Raw genomic sequence first — 17139 nt, forward strand, 5'->3', positions numbered from 1 at the left:
AAAGCTCTCCTGTAGCGGTTTGTGTTGCAGCAAATATGAAGAAGCCTCTGACTGAAGGAACTCTGTTTTTCAATGACCGTCTCATGAAGAGGATGGTCAGGGTTGTCCATAATATTTTTGATTTTCAGTAAAATCCTTCTTTGCATCATTATCCCCAGAACAGATCTCAACGGGACAGAATTCATAGATTTTGCTGGAAAACTTTCAACTTTAAAGGACTTTTTAGTGCAAAACAGTTATCTAAAATTACACAAATCAATAAACAGATCAACACTTTAATTACTTTTGATTTATAAGCAAAGAAAAGAGCTATTTCACAGCTTTTTTGGGCACATATGGACAAACTTAAATCAGATCAGGTTAAAAATCTACATCACTTGGCTTCTTCAAACCTGGGCAGCATCACCCTACAGTAAATAAAAATCTGGAGCGTCATCTCTAGAGTTATCCAGTGAGGAACTGGACGACTCCCCAGGCGGAGACCAAAGCGTGTCGATGCATTTACCTTGCTGGACTGATAGGAAGGCGTCTGCGCCGTCTGGGTCTTCTCTATCCCTCTCTTCGACAGGGGAACCTGGTTGCCTCTTCCGCCGGACCCCGGGTTGCTGCTGCCCTTGTAGCCCCCCTCAGAGTGCAGCTCCTGGACCTGCGAGGCCGGGTGCGGCGGGTACCAGCCCTGCTGACCCGTCTGGGTCGGGGGCCGCGGCGACGCGTGCTGCCGGGGAGGCGGCGGGGTGTAAGCCTGCTCCGCCTGCCGCCCCGTCTGCGAGTAGGTGACGGGCTGCGCCGTCTTGACCTGCACGCTGAACCTGGGCCCCGTGGGGGTGGAGGCGGTGGTGTAGGAGGCCGGGACGGGCTGCGGGTACGGCTTCGGGGTGGAGGTGGAGTAGAAGTCCTGCTGGTGGGAGTACTGGGGGGCCGCGTGCTCGCCGGGATACGGAGGGCCCGGGTGGTACGCGCTCTGGGGGTGAGAGCTGTAGCCCGCAAACGGCCGACCTGGAGCGGGGGCTGCGCTCTGGTGCGCAGACTTGTAGGTATCCCCTGAGATGTATTTGTTGTAAGGCACGTTGTCGTAGAGCTGAGAGGAGGCACACGTCACAGTTAGCTTCACTCACAACAAGAAAAACTCTCTTATTGTAGAGATTCGGTGCTGGTTGTTTCAGTACCTGGTTGGCGGCGTCCTGCGGGTGGCTGTCCAGATCGGCCAGCATACTGGTGAGGGAGTCGATGTCGGCGTCGATCTTGGAGTGGTAGTTGGCGGGTTTTTCAGAGCCACGGTGCTGAACGAAACCGAAACAATCAATGACATTTTAGTTCATAAATTCACAGTGGTAATTTCAACAGTTCTGATTCTTAAAGGAACGCTGAAAACGGACTCGGAGGCAGGAGTCGCTTCCTGAAACTTCTCGATATTCACGGAAGCAACTCAATTTGCAACTTGTGACCACAACTTGTTTACTTGTTTAATGGTCAATTCTTTCCCTACAGCTGTCAAATAGACATTTTTGTTTTATAAAAGAAACAAGTTAAAATAAGGAAATGATTTCTTGTAAATCTATAAATTTCTTTAAAACATTAAATGTTGTGATGATATAATTCTTCATTAAGGTGATTTTTAGATGTGGAAATCTCAATTCAAACAAATTCATATTTTACTTCCGTATCATAATCTCAAACTGAAAAAGGGGAAAAAATGTAATTGGAGTACATAACCAGAATAGGGAAAAAAAAATTAATTACTATTTTTGATGAATGAATTTGTGTGAAAGTTAATGGAACCGTGCAACAAAACCAACAGGTTTTATTAATGATTTATGTCTAAAGACTGATATGGGCATTGTTTGTTAATTTTGGGCAATTTTTTTTTTCTGAAAAACCAATCGATATTCAGATTTCTGGCAGAGTTCAGAGCATTTATTCAGTTTTCTCATTTAAAACATTTTGGCATTTTGAAGAAATCACCATTGCCATGCATCCTAACAAGGCTTTCAGTGTCTTTGGAGGAGAAATAGACACAAAAATTAAACCAAAATTGAAGGCTAGATGTTTTTTTCTTCACCAGGGGTCAAACAAATGTGACGACACCCAAAGCTGTCGAGCAGAAACTTCACACCCACCATCATGTCGTAGCCGTCCATGTGAGCGCTCCAGCCTCGGTCGTCTTTGGGGCCGAGAGGGGGGGAGTAGTAGTGATCAGTGGAGTGGTGAACGGGCCCACCTGGAGACAGCGCAACAGTAAAACTGATGTAATCAGGTCTATATACTCTCACTGACACTTAATTTCTGCTTGAATGAGCTCTTTCCGCTGAAAAATGCGTTTCAGAGCTATGCTAAAGAAGAAAAAAAGGCATCAATGACAGCTTATATTCAGTTTTTCTTGAGAAACATTGAGATACGAATGAGTAATTTAGTTTTGAGAAGCAGAGCTGTGAAAACTAAAATAACTGAAGCCTCGTCCTCCGCGGCGGTTTTTTTTTTTTTTTTTCCCAGAAAGCGATTTCTACACAAAGGAAAAAGGAACTGTGACTCAAAATAAAACGTCCACCGGTTTAACGCAGAGAATGGATTTTTATTGTTCAACAGTGAAAACATTTACAGGAGATAAAGAATTCCCCGAGAGCAGTTTCCTTTACTCATCGGCCCCAATGACATTTTTTATTAAAAACTTCCTCTTTGTCGTCACTCCCAATGATTACTAAGCAAAGTCGGCGTTAGTCACATCGCTGCCAGGAGGACGTCTAGGCGTTTCTTAGAAAACTCTTAGACAGAACGGTCTAGTCAAAGTCTAAGTCAAACTGGGAATCTATAACGAGGCTTGAAAACCAGTGTCGACAGACGCTCTCCGTCCTTGAACCGTTTTCCGAAGAAGAACGGGCAAACATTTAAATCTGCAGACCTGAAAAACCGGTCGGGTCGAACTCTGCAGCCGTAACGGCAGAGAAACGTTTGGGAGGTTTGAATACAAACACACAGCATTTCTTTTGGCATGAAATGTTTAAAAGCGTAATTTTCCTTTAACTTCACAGTTACATTTATGTTGGTTTGTCACATGATTTGGGAGAAAATGTGGAAGATTTCAAGGAAAACTTCACAGCAATTTTACAGATTGAGTTTTTCAGAAGAAAGACTTTCAATATAGAATCTGCATGAACTACGACAGAGGGTGGATGAATAAACTCAACCTTCAGGACAGGAGGCAAAGGGCTGAAATGCTTATACTGTTCTCTGTTTTCGGTGCATCAGAAATCTCTCGTTATTTTGTAAACTGCATCGTTCTCACCTGTGGGTCCAGTCGCCATGTACCTGCTGGTCATCCCCGCTCCTCCGTTCTGGTCATAGGGAGCGTATTTGGGCCTGAAGTCGGCCACGCCCTTCTTGTTGACGGTTTGGTAGATGGGTGGTCCTGCAGAGTGGGACATCTGGGGGACGGATCGCTCTGGGCTGTCCAGAGTCCTCGGCGGCAGCCAGGTGGGACCGGACATGGCAGGAACCTGGGATCTGAAAGACCACACGTTTCATTTTTCTCGCTTTAATTTTTATTTATTTATTTTATTTTTTTTAAACTGCTCTGGTTTCTGTATGCGTTTATGTAACTGGTAACCAATGGAAACCGCAGGATGCTCCAGGGTTTGTTTCCTATGGTAACAGGAGGCTCGCAGGCTGAACAATGGATTTCGAAAAGAAGAGGAGGAAAAGAGGAACGAGTTTAATGCTTTTGTGTGCACCTCGAGCCACAAACAAACAAAAAAAATCATACAAACGCACAGGAACGCCGGCAGGTGTTAATCCACAATACTTATTGTGTTTGGGTGTTTACACACAAGTGTCGCGCGTTTCCAACTGAAGTCGAGACAAATCGAGACAGGAAACGCTCCATAATGATATTTATCTGTGTCTGTGCGAACACCTGGCTCTGAACAATGCGTCATGTGGAATAAACACCGACGCCGAAAAACGACAGCCGAGCTGCACCCGAGGGCTTTCAGGATACGACGATTATGTAAGAAGACGCCCAATTCAGAAACAACGAGCACGCAGCGTGGCGATAAAACGTCATCGGGCAGAATCCATCAAATCAGACTTGAGGGACAACAAACTTTACTGATCGTGAGTTCTTTTAATCCCAGTTTATATATAAACTAAAGTAAAATGAGTGGGGAACAGAGGCGTCTACTGTGAGCAGCTCTTGTTGAGGCCCAAACAGTGTGAAAGAAACACTCGTCCCGTGTTTCCATGCCTGCAGAGTTTAACCGCTTGCTTTGAGGAAAGTCAAAGAGACGTTTATCTCAGTTCTCAGCTTCCTTGGTTCTGATGGGTTACTGGTCCACAGTCGCACATGTATAGCGCCACCTGTCTATGTCCGTGTAAGTACGCTGATGCTCAGATTGAAGTTTCTACAGAGATTCAGGTCAAAATTATACACTTTTCCAGGTTTAAATTAACGCAGTTTATCCCAACAGACAGAAAGATGGAAAAAAAAGAGCACATGCAGAGCCAAATAGAAGGGTGAACAGATAGAAAAATGGGCAGAAGGATGGAGACAGAGGTGGAGAAGTGGAAAGAGGAACAAAAAGATGGATAGAAATGTAATTATAGACTCCTAGTTTAGAGGTTGAAGTGAAAACCCCTGAGAAAAATCGCATCTAAACAAGAAACTAATGAATTATTTTGTGGTCTGTAAAACTATCTAATTGATCCAGATTCAAACACAAGCGAAATTAAACTGACGCAAAGTCGGCGTGGAGACAACAACCCACTCACACTGATTGCATGTGGATCGCGTCACCAACCATGTGGCTAAGAGGATTAAAATGATAGCTCCAAATAACAAAATGTACTTTCTTTGTTGCTTTAGACTTCCTGTCTGCGTGGCTGTTGTGTCGGCATTTAAACCCTGCAGGGTCAGCATTCATCAAACTGTGTGGAAGGAGGGGGTTCCACCAAACCCACTTTTTTTTTTTTTATTATTATTATTATTTACTGCCTGTCTGAATCTGAACGAGCGCAGACGCCCAAATCCGAGAAAAATTAATCCCTGCAATTTCATCCCCGGCGCCTCACAGCCAGTTGTTGTTTATATGCGACCGGCATTGCAGAGCTTACGCATTCAGATTTTATTTTGGTTGGGACTAGAGGTCAAAAGAAAAAGTTAGACAAGCAACAAAAACAATAACCAGTATATTTAAAAAAATAAAAAAATAAAAATCTGATCTATTGTTGCTGCTTAAGCAGCATGAGAAAAGTAAAAAACATAATATATAAGATAAATATGGTCCAAATTGTTAAAGTCTCAAATATATATTGCAATTTTTTTTGTTTTATTAAACTTTTTAATGTTTCTATAATAAAATGGCTCTTTTAATTTGAAAGCAAACACTTAGTTTAGATTAGATTTTATATTTTTATGTGCTTATAAAAACCAGACCAACATTAAACTTACACAAAAAATTAACAAGTGTAAAAAAATATATCATAAACAAAACAAATGGAATTTTATGTGGGATTGTTTTTGATATATAAAAGCAAAGCTTTTCCTACCTTTTTATCGCAACTCTACATTCCTCTTTCTCTTGGCCTCATCTACACAAACAGAACAAAATCAAATCGATAAACCAAGCCAGAGGAAAACATTAGCAAACATTAGCAGTGACGGGGAGCACTTTCTATCCAAACTGAATTAACGGTCTGACTTTAGCAAAAACTGAACAACCTTCACTTTAAATCCCATCCTGAATCTTTACATGCCTCTCATTACTGAAAAACTCACCGCCGATGACATCATTTAACCCACAGTGAAGGAAAAGCAGCGATAATTAACTTTAATAACAGCTCCGTTGACTAGTTTCCCACCGTGTTATGAAGTCGAGCGGAGCTTGTGCCTTGCCCCCGGGCTAACTTTCAACACGACCGAAGAGGAAACAATGCGGCAACCGACACCCACCGCCCCGAAACCTGCCACACAAACGCGGCCTACATCTCAATTTAAACCTCCACAGGTTAGTAAAAGTTATCCGGAATATCCTCAGTGTTCGCTGAAGCGTTGTTAACCTACTTTGTCAGGAATCCGAAGGCCTTTAGCAGAGGCAGCAGCAGCGGCAGCTACTGACTGCGTTCCACTGAGTGACGTAGCTGACGACAGCGGCGTTTCAAAATAAAAGCACACAGTTAGACGATACGTTATCATACTGCATTTTACACGACGTTACAATGTGATAAGATATGCGACAGAATATGACATAATACTTAAAGTTATAAGATATATGACAGAATGCAATACTACGCATTATAGGTTAAAATGTAATATCGTTAGCCTTATAGCATAATTGTCTAAGTCTCATTTTAAAAATTAGGACTTGAGCAATTATGCTATTAGACTAACGACATATGATAAAACATGATAGACAAATTTATGAAGTGATTTAAGACAGAATGCAAAATTATACATTAGGTTACAATAGGATATGATGTGATATCATACATTAACTATGAAAGTGTATGACAGAATAGATTAAATTACAACATGAAACAACAATTATCCAAAATGACATGATATGATTTGACTTAATGCAACATCACAAAGTAGCTTACAATATTATTATAATTTGGAATGCAGCTTGATACATTAACATAATATAACACTATGTTACATCGGATAGGTTAGAACAGTATAAAAGGTAGACACTAGGCAATCTGAGAGAATTTAATATGGTGATATAGAGCAAAATTACTTTACTTTTTCAGACATGCATTTACTTCTGAGCTCATTATTTGTTTCTCTAATTTCAAACAACTTCTGAATACTGTTCGGAAGGACATGATTTGTACATGGCCAGCGTTAGTATTAAGTACTGATAGATTGTAGAATATAACATCTCCTATATCTTTCAGTGCATATAAATGGTTTTCATCTCCCTACACTTTTACACTGAGTGGTTTGAGAAATCAGATTACACTATAGGTGTTATTTTTAGTATTTGCCCAAACCTGCTTACATCAACAATTCAACCAGCTCAATGAAACACAATTTAAACAAAGAGCAATTTGCTGTAGTGATAGACTAACATAAGCATGTTTCCTTTGTTATGACTTGTTGATGATCAGGTTACGTCAGAAATGTTTTATTTATATTTTCTTTTTCTTTTTTTTTAAATAAAGGTGTTTGGGTCCTGTGGCTGCAAAAACATCATCACTTCACCACCGTGTTTAAAGTTTGAGGTGTTTGGGCTGATAATATGGCTCTGTTTTCTCTAAACATGGTGCTATGCACTATAGTTGCCATTTGTTGTCATCTTTCCAAAACACATTGCTCCAAAAGTTATGGGGTTCATTAAGGTGCAACTCTGCAAACCCAAGTTGTGCCGCCATATTTTTCATAGATCATCCTCCTCGTGATTCTTCCAAAAACGTGTCCGTCTTGTCTTGCAGTCAAATTTATGCATTTGATTTGCTGAGACCTGCAGAGTCTGACACTGAGTTTTTAACGATTATTTTAGAGAATTGCACAGTCTGGATTTGCTGGATCGAACTGGTCACATCTGTTGATGATTAAAGTGCCTTTGATAAGCGGTGTGTGGTTTATGCTCTCCCCCCTAAATTCTGCAGAAGTAGCTAGGGTGTACTTAGTTTTCCACATGGCTCATTTTGTGGCTGAAACATCTTCATTGAATCCCCCTTTGGGTTTTATATTCAGGGATTATGGGAAGAAGACTCCCATAATCCATAATCGTACAAATAAATCACAATGTGGAAACAGTTGCGACATAGAAAAGTTGGTCCTAATTTACTTTCTGCCCCCACCTCACACACTGAATTTTGCATGAAGGTCAAGTGAGGCTTTATAATTTTGCGCATGATCAGATTTGGGTCAACTGTCTCTTACCCACTACTACTCCCACCCCATTTCCCCTTCTTCTTCCTCCTCCTCTTCCTCTTCCCACACCACCCAGCGTGAACTGTTGGGTGGTGTGTTACCACAGTAACCTCTTTCAATGGCATCATTTATTCATACATTCTCTCTCTAAGTCGAGCCATTTCCATCAAAGAAAAGACAAACAACAATGGCTTACCCTGGGATCGCCCTTCTTCCTCTTGCTCCTCTGCTGCTTGCCCTTATATGTCCAACCAGGAAGAGGCGGTTTACCCAGATCTGTGTTATTGTCAACCTTTTGGCACTGACTTGGACTTTTGAAGTCACAGCACGGCCTCAGTCCACATGTTATCAGATGGATAAAAGTTCTTTCCAGGCAAACCAGGAAACCGCAGAATGGCGGGAAGCCTCACACGTAAAATACAGACAGGTGGCACAGCCTCTTCATTTTGATTTTAAATAACATAATCTCTTCATTTTATCACAAACAAGACCAGTTGGCCGCCAAAGGGCACTCGCAGATGGGCTCAGATGCAGGAAGTCACAGAGAGTGTTGCCCGGTTCTGCCAACGGCGTAGACTCAACGGCTTCCGGCCATTGGTGAACCCGTTTAGTAATGTTCTCACTTTTCCTCAACCGCCCCCCTCATCCGTTCTTCTCACAATGCCTGGAAGTAGCAGAGACCTACATCTCCCACTCTGTTTTCTTAATCGTTGTTTTCCTTTATGGTTTCTTCCTCTGTTTTTTTTTTTCTTTTTTTTTTCGTTTTAACAAAGCTCACAATTGATGAAACCTTCCATCCAAACACATTAAAGCACAAGGACACTCGTCTTACTCTACATCCCATGCAAACAATATGCTTCCGATTCTCATTTTCAAAGGAGCAGAGAGCGTATGTTGGGCAATGTTTAATTAAATGGCTTAAAAATTTTGAAGTCTCCAAATTAGGGTTAGATTTACCTGCTGAGGTTAAATTTCTTTGAGGTTATTTTTTGTCACAGTATGAAAACAAACGTCAGTACTTACTGTAACAGGGGTATCATGCACATGTATTCAGCTCCCTTTAATCTGATAACCCCAAATAAAACCCAGTGCAACCAGTTAAACTTTGTGCAGTTGAAGTATAAATGCAACTGTTCTGTAAAGGTCTGAAAGGTTCGTTTGAGAGTATAAAAAAAGCAGCAGCATGCAGACAATGGAACAAAGCAGACAGGGTAAAGTTATGTATCAGAATGACCCAGTCAAAGCCCATATCCAATTAAGAAGCTACATCAGAACTGAAAATTGACGTCTGCAGATATTTTTATCCGATTTGACTGCGCTTGAGCTACTTTACCAAGAAAAATGACCCCAAAAAAAACAAACAAATCAAGTCTGGCAGATGTAAATACGACTAAACAAGGTTCCACAAAGAAGAGAAGGGGTGAATACAAATCTACGTCATACTTTTCAGATTTCTGTTTGTATAAAATATTGGACATTATTATTAATCATTTTCCTTTCAGTTTGGACACAATGCAAACTGGACCTAACAACCTACAAAATGTAAGGTTGTGGTTGTGGCTTGACAGGATGTGGAAAAGTTAAAGAGGTAGAAAAAAAAACCAACCTTTGTCTATGACTTATGATCTGTTTAGTTTTGGTTAAATTACCCTCTCTATAGATTCTGTACGATCAACATTTACCTTTGATGACATTTTTTCCTCCTTTTCCTTTAGCGTCACTTGTTCAACACATTTAACGGAAACATTTTAGATCAAAGTTCACTTTTTCTGCGACTCTATTAGGCGCTCAGATGCTGACTGATACGATGCTGAGTTACCTTTCCGCTTGTTTTTCAGCTATTTGTGACCTCTTGGCCTTTGTCCCCTCGCTCCATGACTACCTGCCCTCTCCGTCAGTGTCTCCCTCTTGCTTTATGTCACTGACGGATGTCCTGCACAGGCGTTTTCATCCCTGTCTCTATGCAGTCTCGCAGGATGTATTCAGAGCTCTGTGTGTGTGTGTGTGTGTGTGTGTGTGTGTGTGTTGGGGGAGTTCCTGCACATCTGTCGGCTGCATTTCTCTCACTGTGGGTGGGGGCAAAGGTTGTTTTTCAGCCCTTGTAGGAGAACGTGTCTCCCATCTAGAAAGATCAAGTTTGTCCTGCTTCCTTCCTCTTCTGGTCCTCATAAACACTTCTCCTCCCAGGCAGCAGGCCAGAGGCTTCCGCTCAGCGTCCGGAGTGGTTATTACCTCCGCAAGAGAAACAACATGATCAATGCCGCTTGTTGTCTCTCCCATTAAAACCCAATTTCTTAAATATGTAATCAGGTCCGAGTGAAAATACATTGTAATTTAAGGTTAGCTCAATGCTAAAGCGATCTACGTTTAGTTGCATTACTCACATCTGAGTGTTGATCACTAATCTCTTAATTAAGTCCAACTAAATGGACTCAAAATGAGCAACATTAGCTGCTCCTCAGGCCAGGGGTGGCTGTACGTTAAAAGATCTGTCGATCCTGCATCAATCGAGGATAAGATCTCAATGATTGAAGAATAGCTTGTTTATCAAACAATAAGATGGAGTTCCAGCTTCCTCTCCTGCAGTTTCCTCCGGGACTGAAGTGTCGGAAAGCGTTGGTGGGGAATGTTCCCCAGTTCTACCCCTGGACAACCAGGCACGTACTGCCTCTCCCCAAGGGGTTCCAGTATATATTTTTTCAGCGTGGCACAAAAACACCCCGAGCTTTCCTGCCATTACTCCTCACCGAGCCGTGGGGGTTTAGAAAAACTAATAGGCCACTAAAAATACTCAGGGGCTTGGAGCCTGCAGCCATCGTTTTTTTTTTTTTTTTCCTGCCTCTCTTCCACAGTGCGCGTGGGCTATTGAGGAAATAGGAAACAAGGGACTCTGGTTGTAAGGGAGTTTCCTGCAAGACGTTATAAAGGGCTGTGCCTGCTGCTGAGCCAGTGTCACAGTGTTGGTGTGAAGGTGAATGCCAGCTCCTCGTCCCTCTGACTGCTGACTGAACACAGACTCAGGGGGGGTCTGAAGGCAAAGCGGCACGCTGTGTTTCTCGTCCCTGCTGGTCGGGGTAAGTCCTGAGATCACTTCTGTTTTATTTCTTTCCTATTTTGACTGTCTGATTGTTGTCTGGCTGCAAAGGATTTTATTGTTTTGAGTGTTTTAATTGAAGGGATACAACAATTGGTCAGCTCAGGGATTGAAAATAACCACTTTGTCTATTTGATAGGCAGGTCAAATGATGAAAAATACCCGTAGCTTTTATCACCTATTCATTAAATTTATGAAAACGAAGAATTTTCATTCCCTAAGCGCACCATCCAACAGCATGCATACTTGGTTGAGTTTGATTAAAAGCAGATGAAAGTGAAGGACATTCACTTTGCACAGGGATGATCTTGTAATTACATGTAGTTCTTACATTCAGGATTGTATTAATTGTAAGCCTGATCTTCTCCAGGTTTTTCTTTAAATAGTCTGTGTTTTTTTTTTGTTTGTTTGTTTGTTGTCATGCAGGTACGAGTAGGGAGCTGGTCTCACCTAACGGATGTGTCCGGGACACTCCAGTTTATTTATTATACCAGCTAAAACCAGGTACGTCATTCTGAAGCTCCACGCGTCCAAACAGGCGCCGTTCCAGGACACTCACAACGCTTTTCTGTTTGTTTGGTTTTTTCCCACAGATCCAGGCGAGCCTGATGGAAGTATTGGGGGTCTACAGAGTGGACAGAGGGCAGACCGTGCGGGCTGAGGGATACGTGAAGGAGTTCACTCGCCACTCCAACGATGTGCTGCTGAACCTGAACGAGCTGCGGCACAGGGGCATCCTGACCGACACCACCCTGGTGGTCGGCAGCGTCCAGATGCAGGCGCATTGCGCCGTGCTTGTGGCCTGCAGGTTAGTGCAAAGGTCAAGATGCCGCATGAAGCGCCGTCTTTGCTCTAGGAGGCAATGAGGCAGGGGCGTGGTAGCCCCCCCCCCCTCCACCCAGAGCTGCCAATCAATTTGTTCATATCATATTGCATATAGATTCACGGTTTGCCCACTCCATATCAGTGGATGACAGAAATGTTCATTTTGTTGTTTTACAACCTCCATTAATATGTTTTCTTGTTGATAGTTTTTTTTTGTTGTTTTTTTTTAGCAAAGTAGCTAATTACGATCTCTAGTCCCACTGGTAGGTTGATATATGTGATGTTTAGTAATAATAAGGAAAAGCAGCCTCAGAGTACTGCACAAAAAACTTGTCATAGAGAAAAAAGGGGGAAACTAAACTGTCGGTTGCAATTTGTAACTTGTGCCTGAATAGGAAAAAAATCTAGACAGCATGCACCTTTAATCTCATTTAAATCCTTCTCCCACTGTCTGTGCAGCGGGTTTTTCTACTCCCTGTATTCCCACCGGGTGATGCTTCAGGGCCGTGGTGGCGGCAGCAGGGAGCCGCTCAGGACCGTGTCTCTCCCCAGCAGCCTGGATCCGTCCTGCGTCTCCCTGCTGCTCGACTTCATGTACACCTCCCGCCTGCCCCTGACTCCAAGCATTGTCTCTGGCGTGCTGGCCGCGGCCGCCTATCTGCAGATGGACCATGTGGCGGACACATGCAGGGGCTTCATGCAGCTGCACTGGTGAGGGCCTGCAAATCGACCGCCTCCGCCAGATGTTCTTAAACGGGCAGTATTGTGTAGAATCGACTTTTTTAAGCTTTACATAATGTTATTCCCTATTCGAAAACGTGCAAAGAGTGTTGTTTTGATTCTTTCATGCGTGTTTGAGAAATTATTTAATCTCCCACGGCAACCATTCAGCTGTGCAAAACGTCTGGGCGGAGCTCCAGTTTCCTCTTAGCTGCAGTTCCCAAACTTTGGAGCTTCCACCACACAGCGACTCCCCCAGCTCCTTCAGACTAACCAGCAGCAATTAGCAGACACCTGGTGGAACTGAGCATCTGCTGAGCTCATTATTTGAGCTACTTCTCAGAGCAACGCTGGTAAAAACGTTAAACGTTTAATAGAGGAGGGATGTTACGACTTCCTCAAGACGGAGTTTCAGAAAAAAGCAGGAGTTGTTAAAAAGTCAGAGGCCCAATTTCAAGGCGCTAAATCGAGAGCCAAGTCATATCTGATTTATTTAGCATATATCACAGCTATAAAATGGGGCTTTGTGCTTGAAAAATACATAATACTGCCCCTTTAAGCATGTGTTGTGAATCTGCTTCACGTTTTTGACTTTTCTTTTCCAGCACAGAGAACGTGAGTGCCAGACACCCGCGGATGGAGCTGGACTCCAGCGTCTCTGTCACCTCTGCTTCCCCTAAAGGGGGGGAACTGCCCGGTCCAGGACCCCAGCAGTCCCTCCCAGCAGCTGCAGACAGAAGGTTAGTCTTCAAATGACAAAAACGGATTACTCAGAAAATGGAGGAAATTGTTATTTTTGTTCCATTTGCACATTGCCAGAAGTACAGCTGCCGCTGCAGCTTGTGTGCCTTTGTCTGTCGGCAGGTTGGGCTCATTACAGAACTTCCTTTGTTTTTCCTGCAGGTTCCCTGTTGTTGCAGAAGGCTTTCTCAAGCCAGGGGCTTTCCCGCCCTGCCAGCCTGGGTCAGACGAGGTGAAAGAACATCCTGACTCACCCGTCCTGAACGCCCGGACTTTATCCCCAAACAGCCCAGACTGCTCCAGCTGCCATCCCAACTCTCCTGCCGAGTCCAGCACCTGCAGCAAAAACCCAGAGGTAAAACTGGTGGCTGTTATTAAAAAGAAAACTGAAAGAAATATGACTAATTTTAAAATTTCTTAGATTGAAACCAAAGCCACACCAGACCCGAAGGCCTGCAACTGGAAGAAGTACAAGTACATTGTCCTGAACCCTCTCTGCACCGCTGCTGCTGCGGTGAAAGTAGAGGAGTCAGAGGAGGTTCAGTGTCAAGATTTGGCTCTCAAAGCTCCAACAGAGGCGTGGTCTGGAGAAGTGCCTGGTCAGATTGATAGGTAAACCAGACAAATGTGAGAAATCTGAGGACAAAGAAAGAAAAAATAAGTGGTTATGGTAAATATATTGAATTTCCCCATCAGACAGGGGCAGGCCTCCTGCTACGAGGGTTCTGGCCGAGCCCCTCCCCTCGGGCCGCCTCCCTCTCTGGATCTCCCAAAAGGCTCTGCCTCCCACAAGAAGGAGCCAGGTAGGCCCAAACAAACGGGTCATAAAGGAAACACAGTGATCTGGTGTCTAAAGCAGTTTTTCTTTTCTTATTTGCTTTTCCAGTCTCACCTGGCACCATTATCCCTAAACTTCTTCCATCTGATCCGGAAGCTGCCCAACTTGGCGAACCTCCAATCAAATGCGAGAATCGCTACCTGCCCTTTGCTTACTCTGGTTCTCTGCAGGGAACCAAATCTGTGTGCTCAGGTGAAACTTTCAACATATATTTCTGCTTCTTTTTATTGATTTTTTTTTTTTTTTGGTTGAGAAAAAACACAAGAAGTGTTTAACAGGAGCGAACTTTGTTCTGGCAGGAGACAAGCCATACCGCTGCAACGTGTGTGGAGCTCAGTTTAACCGACCAGCCAACCTGAAAACTCACACCCGCATTCACTCAGGAGAGAAACCGTACCGCTGCGACACCTGTGGAGCTCGATTTGTTCAGGTCAGAAAGAAACGGTGCACTAAAACAATTGCTAAACTTCTCATTGTACAGGAGTTAGCCATGACGGGTCAACACTGACTTCTAAACTCTGCTTTCTTAATGTTTTAGATGAGCTTTGAAAAGTTGCATTTGTTCTTAAAAGCCTACAGATAGAACATGGTTAAACATATCTGTCAGCAGCACTGACAGATATGAGTTTTAACTTCCAAAAAATATATTAACACAGTATCGCAATACTTAGAATAAATTTACTTACAGAAAGAATATAGCCTCATGCCAAAAAATTGCTCCATGCAGCAGCCATTCATCTGGTTTCCCTTACTGCAACCTCTGGTAAAGATGCACCAAAGCCTCTTTTTTTTTGTCTTTTATCAGTTTCATAACATCAAATTCAAAATCCAACAGTTAATCTGAGCAAATTCACTCACTTCGAACATAATCCCACAATGGTGAAATAAATAGCTTTTAACAAATCTGTTGTTCAAGAGTTATCAATTAGTAGTTCACAACTTCCTGTTTTTTGGGGAGGTTTCAATAGGATGTAACACAGGCGCCCATTTTTCTTAGCCAATCAATGGGAAAAACAAGAAAACATGTAATTCAAGTGAGGAACAAGTGTTGATTTTCATTAGACAGGAAAAAGCTGCAAGAAAACAACTACAGATTCTCCACTTTAAGAGTCTGCATATTTATTTTTATTAATTGAGTATTCAAAAATTATATATATATATATATATATATATATATATATATATATATATATATATATATATATATATATATAATATATATATATTAGCTTTTTGTTTAAACAAACAAGTATGTGAAATGTGACAAATAAAAAAAAAGGTTTTCTTGGACTGTGTCACGTCTCAACCTTTCCTTTGCTCCGTCCTGGTCTTAGGTTGCCCACCTCCGGGCCCACGTCCTGATCCACACCGGTGAGAAACCCTACCCCTGTCACACCTGTGGAACCCGCTTCCGCCACCTGCAGACGCTCAAGAGCCATCTGCGCATCCACACCGGAGAGAAACCTTACTCCGTACGTTACAGAAGCAACTTCCAAACCCTCCCACCTGCACAAAACTAAATCCGACCAAACCCGTATTAATAACCCTGTCCGATCTTTAATTTGTATTTCTGCTTTTGCAGTGTGAGAAGTGCGACCTTTACTTCCGACACAAGAGCCAGCTGCGTCTGCACCTACGGCAGAAACACGGAGCCATCACCAACACCAAGATCCGCTACAAGGTGCTGACCGAGCCCTTCCAGCCTCTTCTGCAGGCCTGCTGAGGAGCGCTGATCGCTGCATGCCGGATCACATGGGCTGTAACTAAATCTGTCAGAAAATGATTCACCTGACTCTTAATTGACTTACAAAGAGCTGAAAGTTAGATCTTGGCGTTAAAATTGCTGCAGACGTTACTTTCACAACATTACGGCCACCTTTATCGAACCACGTCTGGGCCGTATGGGACACGCATTTTGTCAGAAATGTTGGGTGAATGTTGATAAAGGAAGAGGGAAAGAAAAGGACTCAAGTAAAGTGTTGATGAAGGATTGTGAGGAGATGTAAAGGCAGGAAGAAAGCAAGAAAAAGGTGTGTTGATAAAATTTTGTAGAAAGATATTGGATGTGGAAAGAAGAAAGAAAAACGCATGTGTATTACGGAGGTGGTGAGTGAAGGTTCTTGAATGTAGAGAAGCACTTCATGAGTTGTTTTCATAAAAATGTATTTAACCTGACGGCCTGGGGCCTCTATATTGTTTTTTAAGCATCTATAAGAAGTAATTTATGCTCTTAGAGTTCAAACCAGACTAAAGGGATTAGTTCTCTTGTACTGAATAAAGACTAGAATAAACTTAAATCATGTTATTGATGGCGGCATTTAAATGAAATGTTTTGAAGCCACTTAAATTTGTATGAGTTCATTTGCAGGACAAATTTGAAATAAAATAATTTTTTTATCATTTCAAGGTCTTTTGTGGTTTTATTTACTTACAATACTTCAAAGATTTTTTTTTTTCCTGTTTCTCACTTTATAAACCAGATCTTGTCCTAGAAGGTTGTATGGTGTTGCCGTGTTCAGCGCTGTTGCCGCTTAGAGCAACAAGGTTGTAGGTTTGGCTAGCGATCTTTTTGCGTGGAGCATCCATGTTCTTTCTTTACGTGTAGCTTTTCTCTGGGTACTCTGACTTCTTCTCACATTTAACGAAAAGGATTGTTAGGTTAAGCGGCCTCTCTAAATTGATCTTACGCATGAGTGTGTGTGTGTGTGTGTGTGTGTGTGTGTGTGTCTGCAAACAGTTTGTCCTTTGTGTCTTTGTGTTGTATTGTGATCAATAATGGATGGTTTTTATCCTAATTCAAATCCATTCCACCAAACTTTTAGGCCGTGTTCCGTGTTTTTCTTGCAGTGGAAACAATGAAGCAGAGGGCACCTGTTTCCTCCAGAGTCCTAGCTCTTCTCGGCTGCGCGCGAGACTCGAACACGTGCGGGGGCTTCCTGAAGGTGATGGGGTGTCTGTGAACTCTCCCACCCTCTGTCATCCCCGCTTCCTGCTGCCTGATGAGCCATGGCTCGCCAGGCCTTATTGTCTGAGCTCAGTGGACAAATACTG

The 17139-nt window shown here is 42.7% G+C and overlaps 2 protein-coding genes across 4 annotated transcripts; one reads left to right on the plus strand and one right to left on the minus strand.

Moving 5' to 3' along the window:
- Window positions 1-144: 144 nt before the first annotated feature.
- Window positions 145-6163, minus strand: trip6 (thyroid hormone receptor interactor 6). Of its 3 annotated transcripts, none has more exons than XM_015014587.1 (6): window positions 6053-6162; window positions 5539-5580; window positions 3281-3498; window positions 2118-2218; window positions 1167-1280; window positions 145-1078 (listed from the first exon to the last, which is right to left on the minus strand). In XM_015014587.1, exons 3-6 carry the CDS (start codon window positions 3480-3482, stop codon window positions 374-376), a joined length of 1122 nt encoding a protein of 373 aa, XP_014870073.1. In that variant the 5' UTR covers window positions 3483-3498; window positions 5539-5580; window positions 6053-6162; the 3' UTR covers window positions 145-373. The 3 variants fall into 3 exon arrangements, with proteins under 3 accessions (XP_014870073.1, XP_014870075.1, XP_014870076.1); XM_015014589.1 differs by lacking the exon at window positions 6053-6162 and adding an exon at window positions 5851-6046; XM_015014590.1 differs by lacking the exon at window positions 5539-5580 and having other exon boundaries at window positions 6053-6163.
- Window positions 6164-10700: 4537 nt separating this feature from the next.
- On the plus strand, window positions 10701-16490 carry bcl6b (BCL6B transcription repressor). The gene is made up of 12 exons (XM_015014586.1): window positions 10701-10944; window positions 11391-11468; window positions 11558-11772; window positions 12249-12500; window positions 13115-13249; window positions 13413-13605; window positions 13672-13862; window positions 13947-14053; window positions 14137-14280; window positions 14388-14518; window positions 15423-15560; window positions 15671-16490. Exons 3-12 carry the CDS (start codon window positions 11573-11575, stop codon window positions 15809-15811), a joined length of 1632 nt encoding a protein of 543 aa, XP_014870072.1. The 5' UTR covers window positions 10701-10944; window positions 11391-11468; window positions 11558-11572; the 3' UTR covers window positions 15812-16490.
- The last annotated feature ends 649 nt before the right edge of the window (window positions 16491-17139 follow it).

The sequence above is a fragment of the Poecilia latipinna genome, unplaced genomic scaffold, assembly GCF_001443285.1.
Source record: "Poecilia latipinna isolate Pla-1442-1.1 unplaced genomic scaffold, P_latipinna-1.0 Scaffold1830, whole genome shotgun sequence".
In the NCBI taxonomy this organism is placed as follows: Eukaryota; Metazoa; Chordata; class Actinopteri; order Cyprinodontiformes; family Poeciliidae; genus Poecilia; species Poecilia latipinna.

Bases quoted from the DNA above. Each gene is read 5' to 3' on its own strand.
- trip6 (XM_015014590.1), bottom strand. From the start codon at position 3,482: ATGTCCGGTCCCACCTGGCTGCCGCCGAGGACTCTGGACAGCCCAGAG. The intron at 1,281-2,117 runs GTGGGTGTGAAG...GGTTTCGTTCAG, and splicing joins TGGACGGCTACGACATGATG to CACCGTGGCTCTGAAAAACC. The intron at 1,079-1,166 runs GTACTGAAACAA...GCCTCCTCTCAG, and splicing joins CGCAGGACGCCGCCAACCAG to CTCTACGACAACGTGCCTTA.
- bcl6b (XM_015014586.1), top strand. From the start codon at position 11,573: ATGGAAGTATTGGGGGTCTACAGAGTGGACAGAGGGCAGACCGTGCGG. The intron at 11,773-12,248 runs GTTAGTGCAAAG...CTGTCTGTGCAG, and splicing joins GCCGTGCTTGTGGCCTGCAG to CGGGTTTTTCTACTCCCTGT. The intron at 14,054-14,136 runs GTAGGCCCAAAC...TTGCTTTTCCAG, and splicing joins CTCCCACAAGAAGGAGCCAG to TCTCACCTGGCACCATTATC.